The 11,408-nt window shown below is 35.5% G+C and overlaps 1 protein-coding gene across 1 annotated transcript; it reads right to left on the bottom strand.

Moving 5' to 3' along the window:
* Positions 1-1,916: 1,916 nt before the first annotated feature.
* LOC116125728 (putative F-box protein PP2-B12) lies at positions 1,917-3,999 on the bottom strand. Its single transcript, XM_031411446.1, has 3 exons — positions 3,511-3,999; positions 2,762-2,880; positions 1,917-2,443 (listed from the first exon to the last, which is right to left on the bottom strand). The coding sequence occupies exons 1-3, from the start codon at positions 3,778-3,780 to the stop codon at positions 2,041-2,043; spliced, it is 792 nt and encodes a 263-aa protein (XP_031267306.1). The 5' UTR covers positions 3,781-3,999; the 3' UTR covers positions 1,917-2,040.
* Positions 4,000-11,408: the final 7,409 nt, after the last annotated feature.

Below are 11,408 nucleotides of genomic sequence, written 5' to 3' on the forward strand. Positions count from 1 at the left end.
TTAGGGAAGGGGTTTGGGCCGGTCCCAGGCTTGGGCCATGGAGGAGGGACCAACCCTAGGACCGATCCCTCCTCTTTGGGCTCGGTCTGGGTTTTGGCCTATGCCTTATAGGACCAGTCGTGGGTCAGGTTTTTTGGGCCTAGGCCAAAATTCCCACCTCTGATATTCACACCCTAATCCGGGTTGAGTTCCTTATTCCCTTAGATTCCTCATTCACTGTTGATTGTGCTTCCTATTTAATAGAACATCTCTTGGATAATTTGCTTAGGATGCAAGTCATATCCAACTTAGAAATTATATTTTTGCCATTGGGGAAATTCGGGCACTGCAATACATTCACAAGTCAACATGAAAAATAATCTAATTTTCAAAAGCTACCTTGGCTAGCTTTTCAAATTCTTTTATAAAATTTGATTATTTTCTAATCTGCTTCAAAATCAATCAACTTTAAAAATGGTTACCAAAGACTTTTGGTGTTATAACTATTTGATTGTTTTCAAGACAATAATCCCAAACACACTAAAAAAAAAAAAAAAAGCGATTGACAATTTAATTTAAAAAATAAAAGTACAACAATCCCAAACACACTCAAAAACAACCATTGACAATTGAGTTTATAAAGGAAAAAAAGAGTTTGAGATCGAGTTGTTCAAGAGTTGTTGCTTTGAGACGGGGACAAGATTTTGGCCAAACATCTTCTCCAAAAATGAACAATAAAGGTGAAGAATTGTCAATTACTTAAGTTTATGCATCATTCATTTTCATTTTCACTTTATTTATTCTTTATTTTTGCAGTTCTACCCATATTAAATATGGAAATGGGTCTTAATTAGTGCCTTCCTTTTTTAGCACCTGGTTTTACTTAACATGTTCATACACAGTACACAACTAACCAATTTGTTTATACGCTAAAGAGTTAACATGTTCCCACCCCAAAAAAGTTCCATTGACATTTTCCCACCCTCAAACTTTTAAAATACTCTTTTACTACTCAAATAATACGGTTCCCTTTGATTTAGCTGGGAAATGTAGTGATTTACGAAAAAGCCCTCTTCTTAGCCTCTTCCATTGCTTCTCTTCTTAGCCTCTTCCATTGGTGGCAATTGCCATCGGCGTTGGGGAGTGCTGGCAACCAGAAAATATTGCAAACAAACATTCTTCAATTGTTTTTCAACCCAACAAACATAAAAATCAAACAAATAAAACCCAATTAAAACTTGAAAAACCCTAGTGTGGGGGAGCTTCAATCGCTGGCGATTGATGAGCAAACGGGATTTGGAATGTTGGGGCTTTAGGAGAGGAAGATTCAAGGAGTCGATTGGTGGTGGCAAGGACAACTTTCGGCATTGAAAACAACTAGAAATTGGCTTGGAAGTTGAAAGGTTGCGTGGTGCAAGACTTGCAATTGGCGAGCAAGGGACGGGTAAGGGTTTTGTAGAGTGGGTTGTGGGGAGTGTGATGGTAGTGTCTGGGGGAATTTATGGCAAAGAAATTGATTGGAAATCCAACTTAAAGAGTTGGCTGTGCGAATGGAGGTGGTGGTGGGAAATGGTGAATGATGACAACAAATGGAGGCTTGGGCTTTATAGATAAGGTGATGAGGATTCTATGGGTGGTCTTGTAAGTGATTTTGGACGCTAGGATTGGCCGAAAAACGACAAAAACCACCGGCTATGACACTGCTAACGTGCGCCGCTCTTCTTCTCCAGCAACCAATGTTTGTTGATCATTTTACCCTCATTAATAATGAACTTTTGACTATTTTGCCCTTCCTAACAACAAAAATTACTATCAAAATAATGTTTTAGGTATTGAAAGGATATTTAAAAAGTGGGTGGGTATGAATTTGTCAATATGCTATTTTTTGGGTGGGAACATGTCGTTAACTTTATGCTAAATTGCCAAACACTAATTGTATTATCCACATCAAATTTGGTTTGTAGAAAAAGCAATTAATGCCCATCAAGAGGGCTTGAATTCATCTTAACATCAGTACATATAAGTTATTACACGAGATATGTCTGCATAAACATAATCATATTATTTACCATTTTTGGGCCTGAGCTCAATTCCTTCAATAATGATGCCACGCTTAGTACTCATTCCATCAAAATCAAAAAGACTACAAATCAAAGTTCCCTCATCACCGTTTTCATTGAAGAACTCACCCATCTCAATCTCCATCCATCCATCTCCTCTGTTTTGAGATAGTGTTGGCGTATTTCTCGGAGGATCTAAATACACATTGCACCTCTCCCCATTATCTATTCCTTCTAAATACACACCCAATTTCACAGGTCTAGTTCTAAAACCGTACGTAGATTCAGCAAGCTTAAACACAAGGTAAGCAGCATAGGTGGTTTTGGGGGACAAAATTTTGGTGTCTATCTTTCCCTTCACATCAAACCACCACACATAGTTGAGTTCAGCCACTTCAGAAAACCTGCAAATGCATTTTTCATATTTATTAAGCATCTTAACGAATAACTCACATCCTATCGTCTAGCGAATGATTCTGGGATGTGTATATATTAAGCATCGTTTAAAAGGCTCAAGTTCCTATAAATAAGTAGATGCATTTTGGATGAAGGACAATTACGTGAAGCTCACCAATCCCACACAAGAACGTTACATGAAGCTCAAAAGCAAACTCGTGCGGGATTGGTCCCAAAATAGACAATATCTACATAGTTGCAACTAACAACAACCAACAAGTAACAACACTAATAAAGTTACATGAATAGTGGACAATAGAACAAACCTAGATTCCGGTAGAGATGGCCAGTTCCAATATGAAGATGTGTCTCCCCATATAATAGAAAGCCCTCTGGCCCCAACCATGAAACATTTTTTTCCGCTCTCCTTTTCAATTGAAAAGCTCTGTGTCAAAGAATCACATTGATGTTAGATTTTCTATGCATTCAGAAAGAAGTAACAACAACATTATTTTAGTCGAACCAAATTTGATAGATTAGTTTCCCCATTTTAATATTCATAAAGATAATCAGCTAGGCGTTACAGACAAATGGACATTATATTGCATATGCATAGATTTTTTCATTTTGATGTGACAAACTTTACAATATGGACTTTTGAAGCGACTCAATAGCATTAAGATCAGGATGTTTTGCAGATTTCTTATACTTTTAATGTCCCCTATCCAATTTTCAATGATTTCTGTACACTCCCAAAAAAGTAATTTTAGAATTATTTTGTTTGTTTGTTTAATGAATTATTTGAAGCAGGGCAGTATCATTAGTTCAATGGCACTTAATTTCCAATCAATTATGAACCAGTTAATCCAGTTTTCATTTGAATCGAATAGGGATACTCAATTTCCATACTATTTCAATAAGTCAACATTCACTATTTCTAAATAATTAATCCACTTAAAGGTTGATTAATTATTTCTAAATTATTATCTCTAATGTTGATTAATATTAGTAATACAGAAATAGATGAAAGAATTTGAAAGTTGAATAAAATAATAAGTGAGTTTAATTAGCTTACCATAGTACCATCGTTGATGATGATGGGGTTATGGCAGAGATGAAGATAAAGATCTTTCTTCGACAAGTTAGTAGTCAGCAACGACGGCGAGGCCGAACAGGAAATGATCTCCCGGTGATCAGACGGCATAAATTTCTCCCACACGGCATCTGAATCCGCAGCTGATTTGAACACAGGGGAAACCGCTGAGAATCTGCACGCATCTCGAGCACATGTAAAGGAGATTGTTTTGGATATGCATTCTTCAGGCAAAACAACACTCATATCCATTTTCCTTCACTTTCCCACTCACGAAACACCAGAAAGGCCTTTCCGTTTTATCAGTCTTTCAGGGAACTAGACAAACTGTTTTCAGATTCAATCACAAGGCTTTACTTTGGATACTTCGCCTAGAAGGTTTGATGAAGATATTATTTTAAGCGCTAGGGCAAGAGGACAAGTCAATTTCGAATACTTCGCAGAAGGGTTCCTTGGAATAATAATCATTATTTACACTTTGTAATTTATTGTAATCAGAGAGTGCCGGATCAAAAAATTTAATTCAGAAGCATCATCAGTTCAAAAATAAAATAATATAAAACAAAGGAAAATAAATGAGTGGGTCAATTTTAAAAGCATTAATACAAATACTATCCAATGAAAAAGAAGAGTGAATGACAATGTCCCACCTGAGTTTTGCCGTATCCCACCCATAATCTTTGAGAAAAAATAATACCCTTTACTATTTGACCTTATAATTTTAATGAGGTTGAATAACATTTTTCCACCCAAATTTTATTAAATGTATTTTTCACCCCTAGTTATTTATATTAATTTTAGGGTTAATGAATTAAAAAAATAAAAAATAAAGTCAGTTATTAAAATAAAAAAATTATAGAAAATGGATAAAAAATAAAAAATAAAACTGAAAAAAAGTTGGCCGGAATCACTCCCAACTTTTTTTTCTCAGTTTTTTAATTTTTTTTTTTCAAATTTTCATAATTTTTTCTTTCAAACTTTTCTTATTTTTTACAAATTTTCATTTTTTTTCTTTTTTTTGGAAATTATATTTTTATTTAATTTCATAAAATATATAATAATTAATGAAATATTGTTTTGTAGTTTTATAAATATTTAATTGAAAAATATTATTAAAATTAACATATACAATTTTAAATTTTTTTAGAAACACACATGAAACCTCCATTGTAATTATAAAAATTGAAGATAGGGGTTTAAGTGGCTAATTTCTAAGTTGGTGAAGGTAATTGTTATGTATTTGTAATTTAGGGGTGTAAGAAACATTAACCCTATAATGTATATTGTCTGAACTGACAATAATGCCCTTTTGCTGTTAAAAATAACGTCTGAATTTAACAATGGGTGGGAAAATGTTTGTTTTTTTTTTTTTTTTTTCAAATTTTTTGGGTGGGTAGATGTTGTTCACCCCAAAATAGAAACACAAACCAAATTAAAAATTTTATTTGTAAGTGGGTCAACTGGCCCACTCATTTGTATGTGGGTTTGTCTCTGATTGTAACATATATATCTACCAAATAAAAACCTATTATTTTTATTTGTTCTAGTTAATTGATTTTAATGATCACAATTACATGTTTTATTTGATTATGTTAAGATGATATATGTATGGGCTAAAAATGGTCTTGGGCCTTATCATGCCTAAACACAGAAACATCTATTACATGGTTCAATGCCATGACTCGATTCTTATTGGACCTACTTTAAGATCCATGCTATGGGTTAGCCCATTACACTAACCAAGCTTCTCATGGGTTGAATCACCCAAATTAGGCCTTGCCATTATTCTACTTGGGCCTAGGCCCATCGGCCTAGGATCACCTCAAAAGGTCCAGAGTTCTATTCATACCATAATTCATCTATTTTCTATTTCATCTACATTCTAATTCTTTGAAGATTCTGAATCTTATATGAATTAGGACTCTTACTCCTATAATGGCAAGTAAATCAAGACTTTTCTATTTATTAAAACTCTACTACTATGAACTTTGAGTTATACTAGGATTCTAAGATCCTATGATTACTATAAGAACAGAGGCCTGATCTCTCATTAAGCATTGGATATTCAATACCACCTACTAGCTCCTAAAGTTCTTGCTCCTAAGAACTAGCACCTTTGTCGTAGCTCTAGTAGCCAATCGGACTCCGGTGACCTTTCCTCCCCTTAATCCTCACTAAAATAGACTCTTTCAGCCTCACTGACTTGAGTGTCAGAGTGCTTATGACAAACATCACACCAGTGTTCCCAATGAACTTCGTGTTTACCTTCTTTGATCGTTAGTGGCCTTAACCTCACAAGATTAGTTTGTTTTGTAACCGTAGATTTTATCGTCTATCGTAATACAAATGTATACAAAATATTAATGGAAATTGTTCGTTTAAGTGTTTTTTTCTGTCGGTGATTTCATTGACACCGTCCTGATCAATTGTGCCTAGACCTGGCAAAACGGGTGGGTGGGCCGGGTGCGGGTTGGGTCTCACGGGTGCGGGTCTCACGGGCACGGGCCCAAAAACGGGTCGATTTAAACGGGCCCAATATTTTGGACCCCCACCCTACCCTATACGGGTACGGGTGGACCCGCGGGTGCCCGTACTGTTCACGCCAGTTTTAGATTTTTGCAATTACACCCCCAAATCTTCCTAAAATCTTCATTTTTGAGTAAAATTTGTCACCAACCAAACAGAAAAAATAAACCGACGTTTTCTCCCAAGTTTTCTCACCAGCCAAACAGAAGTCCAGAACCTAACAAAGAAAAAGATTAAAAAACTTCATTGATTTTCCTTTCATTCCTTATCAACCAAATAAACCCGCATAAAAAAATATGAAAAAAGAAAACATTTACAGAAGAAAAGCAATAGTTTGAGAATGAATTGACTCTGCAAATAGGCAAAGATTGAACAGATCTGAGTATGGTATGGCTTCTTTAATTTTTGTATAATCATACCATTGACACGGTTTACAACAGAAAATTATTGGTTAAAGACCTTGAAAACATCACAAACTTTTGAATGTTGTGATTCTACAGAAATTTGAGCTCAAACGAAATCCTTTCCTTCTTCTGATGGGAAACTTACCTGAAATAGGGCTTGAGAAGTCAAGTCTAGCTGCAAAACTAAACAGCTATGTAGCGGAGCTTTGCCCTCCAAACGTTCAAAAGTTGATTGATGTTAAGATCAATGATATAATTAGAAAAGGTTGGCCTATTTTGAGAGATGTGTAGCGGGTCTCTGCCATTAGAACTTCAGATCAACGTACGTTGCAGTTTACCAGATCAGTGACATTCTTTACTTTATAAAAACTATTATACTCTTTAGTTTTTGAAACTTCTGCCGCAGATTCTCCACTCTTCAGTCTTCATCCCAACCAAAACCTAACTCTGACTTTAATCACCTGCACTTCCACTCCCCACGTCCCACATGCCACCTGCTGCCCCGTAGGCCGCAATGCATCCTCGATCGATCACCAGATAGAGTTAATCATCTGACTTTAATCACCAGGTTTGATTGAATTTTTCCTTTGGGTTTTTGGATTTTTGTTTTTGCTCGATTGAATTTTTTCTTTAGATTTTTGAATTTGTGTGATTTATGTTTTTGTTTTGTTGTTGGGTTTATTTGCAGAGTCCTTTTGTGCTGCTGAGAAACGAAGATAGGAGAAGCGGCGACGATGAGTTTGAGAGTTAGGGATTTTGCGATTTGGGGCAAAAACATGGCCAAACCCCAATTTAGAATTTAGGGTATCCCTGCAAAAGGAAAAGGAAAAAAAATAAACGGGTGCCCGCGGGTGTACCCGCTTGACCCGTTGGCAAAACGGGTTGGGCCGGGTACGGGTAGAAGAAAAACGGGTTTAATATTAAAGACCCATACCCTATATTTTTTATCTGGGTTTAGGGTTGACCCGCAAGTCCAGACCCGTTTTACCAGGTCTAATTACGCCTAGTTGATTCAAAGATTTTCTTGAATTTATATATTTTTCTAAGTTATTACTATTCATAAATATATTATATTGTTACCGTTTTCGCTTTGTGGTAGGACCACATATTTAAACTTGCGGAGCCTTTCCTGCTTAAAGAATTTCTTATCGTTCACCATATCATTTCTTTTCTTAAATTTCCAACTTTTCCCTTGAAGGATTTCCATGTAAATACACAAATTCCTAGACTAAGGGTGTGTAATTTTTTTTTTCAGTGATCGAGAGTGTTTAGACCAGTTTGTGTGTACCTCAACTAATCTCCTGTTAGCGACCAGATATATCCTCTAATGACTATCACTATTAGGTATCGAGGAGAATTAAACTCAAGATCTCTTGAGTAATATACTTAAGAGTCTCTATCGCCTCATCCGACCACCCAAAGATAGTTAAGGGTGTATTATATTGTTAGTAGCTGGCACTATTATCAAAAATAGTAGATTGTGTTGAGTAAGTCAAATAAGGATAATATTTGACTGTGGTACAGTGATTGTTTCCTATTTTTCAGACATTACCTCATGGGTGCGTTTGATTCATTATTTTGGATAAGATTTTGGGAATAATATTGGGTAGTTGAATAGAGGAGTATTACGAGGTAAAATTTATAAATTTATAAAAAACCCATATGTTTGCTAATTTAATTAAACACCCCAATATATAAAATGACAAAAACACCCCCACCACCCGCAATGCCAAATTCAGGCCATCACCGTCGAAATCTGGCCAGAAAATTAAGTTACGACACAGAACGATCGGATCTGTATCGTAACGCATCGATATGGCCTTTTCCGACCAGATCCACCACAGATCTGGCTGAAAAAGGTCAGATCTATGGCCGAATGTGGCCGTCGATGGCCGCAAAGGTGTATCTTTGGCCGTCAGCGATGGCCAAAGATATGGCCGTCAGTGATGGCCAAAGATATGGCCGTATTTTTCGATCAACGACGACCATTTTTTTGGTTGTCACTAACGGCCAGCTCTAGCATTTTCTGGCCAGATCCACAGTGGATATGGCCGGAAAAGGCCAAATCGGTGAATAACCGACCAGTTCTGGTCGGTTATTCACCGCTGTGACAGATTTCGGCTACCACCGACAGTGGCTGCCGAAATCTGGCAAGTATGGGTGGGTGGGGGTGTTTTTGCTAATTTTTAAACTTTTTTTTGGGGGTATTTAATGAAATTAATAAACTTAAGGGGTCTAAAAGTAATTAAAAAATACACTAATATTTCTGGAGTAATGTGTCAAACAATATTTGGGAAATATGGATAGAAATATTAAACCAAACGCACCCCATATTATTTTTATATTTTATTAATTGTGATCTCTTATTTATGGGAGATTTAGTAATAAAGAAAATAGTGTTTTTTTATAATCAAAACATGCTGCGTTGAGGTCTTGGCTTCCTCAATTAAACCAGCAATCAATTGTTTTTTATTTTTTTTTTCGAATTAGCTCTATTCTGCAATATAGTACAAGGACTTCTAAGAAAAAAACCCAGTTCGTACCAGTAAATTAATTGATTTCGCTATATGCTCACCTCGCTGTGTCATTATGTGTTGGTGTTACCACCCAAAAATGGTTCAAGGGTTAACAGGTAAACAAACTATGCTAAAATAAAGTGTAAACGGTGATGGTGCTCTTCCACCACTGGAAAACAAACAACACTACGCCAGAAACACAATTAATCCAATACTCATTTTGTTTGTCTTAAAGAGCAAATGAAGAATTTTGATTTTTTTTGTCCTTATTCTTAGTATTTCGATAGAAATTTTCAGTATCATTAATTTTTACTTTTATTTATTTATTTTTTATTTTTACAGTTCTACCCATATTAAAAATGGAATGGGGTCCTAATTAATACCACCCTTTTTCGGACAGGGCACCTGGTTTTACTTATCATGTTCATACAAAATGCACAATTAACCAATTTGTTTTCATGTTTGGTTGCCAAACACTAAATACATCAGATATAAGAAGTATAACTACGTAAACTTTGGTTTGTAGAACTAGCAATTTATGCCCATCAAGAGGGCTTGAATTCTCTTCATCTTAACATCAGTACACATAAAAAAGATATGTCTACGTAAGTACAATTATATTATCTACCATTTTTAGGCCACAGCTATTGAGGCCACGCTTAGTGCTCTATCCATCGAAATAAAAAAGACTACAAATCAACCTTCCTTCATCACAATTTTCATTGAAGAACTCACCTATCTCAATCTTCATCCATCCATCTCTGTTTTGAGATAGCGTTGGCATATTTCTTAAGAGTATCTAAATGCGCATTGCTCCTCTCCCCATTATCGATTCCTTCTAAATAAATTCCTAATTTCATAGGTCCTGTTCTAAAACCGTATATAGATTTAGCAAGCTTAAACACAAGGTAAGCTTCATAGGTGGTTTTGGGAAACAAAATTTTGGCGTCTATTTTTCCCTTCACATCAAGCCACCCCACATAATCGAGATTCGAGTCCGGCCACTTCACCAAACCAGCAAATGCAATGTTTTACATATTTATTAAGAAACTTGAAAAAATAAACTCACATCCCATGTCACCTAGCAAATGAGGTCTCGAATTCAGTTTATGAAGCTAGAGTTCTATAACTTAATAGATACGTTTTGGGTGAAGCTTAAAGCAAACCCATACAAGAAGTAATTGTCACATGAATAATGGACAACAGAACAAACCTAGAATCTGGTAGAGATGGCCACTTCTAATATTGAGATATGTCTCCCTGTGCAATAGAAAGCCCTTTTGCCCCAACCATGTATTTTTTTCCGCTCTCTTTTTCTGTTGTAAAGCTCTATATCAAAGAATCACATTAATACTAAATTTTCTATGCAATCAGAAAGAAGTAACAACAAAATTATTTACTTTAGTTGAACCAAATCTGATAGATTCTAGCTTGCCCATTTTATTATTCACAAAGGTAATCAACTTTGGCGTTGCAGACAAATTGCATACGCATAGATTTTTTCATTTTGATGTGACAAACTTTACAACATGGACTTTTGAAGGGACTTATTAGCATCAAAATGAGGATGTTTTCATATTTCTTATGCTTTTGATTTACCTATCCAATTTTCAATAATTTCTGTGCACCTCAAAAAGTAATTTTAGAATTTATTTATTTATTTTTGATAATTGAATTATTTGAAGCAGGGCAGTATTATTAAGTCAATGGCACCTAATTATCAACCAACTGTGAACCAGTCAGTCCAGTTTTAATTTGAAATCGAATAGAGATATACTCAATTTCCATCCTATTTCAATAAGTCAACTTTCACTATTTCTGAATAATTAATCAACTTAAAAGTATTGTAATACAGAAATAGATGTATGAATTTGATAGTTGAATAAAATAATGAGTTTAATTAGCTTACCATAGTACCATCGTTGATGATGATGGGGTTAGGCAGAGATGAAGATAAAGATCCTTCTTCGACAAGTTAGTAGTCAGCAACGACGGCGAGGCCGAACCGGAAATGATCTCCCGGTAATCAGACGGCACAAACTTCTTCTACACGGCATCTGAATCCAAAGCTGATTTGAACACAAGAGACCCCACTGAGAATCTGCATGCATCTCGAGCACTAGTTAAAGAGATTGTTTTTGATATGCATTCTTCTGGCAAAACAACACTCATATCCCTTTTCCTTCTCTTTCCTAATCACCAAACACCAGTTAGACCTTTCTGTTTGATCAGTTTTCAGGGAACTAGCTACACATTTTTAAGCACTGAAGGACAAGTCTTATAAACTTTGAGTACTTCGTGAAGAAGGGTTGAATTCGTAGGGCACAAGAGATCAGAATGAAGAATAATTCATCTTTTAAGGTAAACTTTGGATTCTTTGGAATAATTATAAATTGTTGTTAGTAATCTGTTTTTTATTTGTTCTAATTAATTA

The sequence above is a fragment of the Pistacia vera genome, unplaced genomic scaffold (genome assembly GCF_008641045.1).
Source record: "Pistacia vera cultivar Batoury unplaced genomic scaffold, PisVer_v2 Contig104, whole genome shotgun sequence".
Taxonomy (NCBI): Eukaryota; Viridiplantae; Streptophyta; class Magnoliopsida; order Sapindales; family Anacardiaceae; genus Pistacia; species Pistacia vera.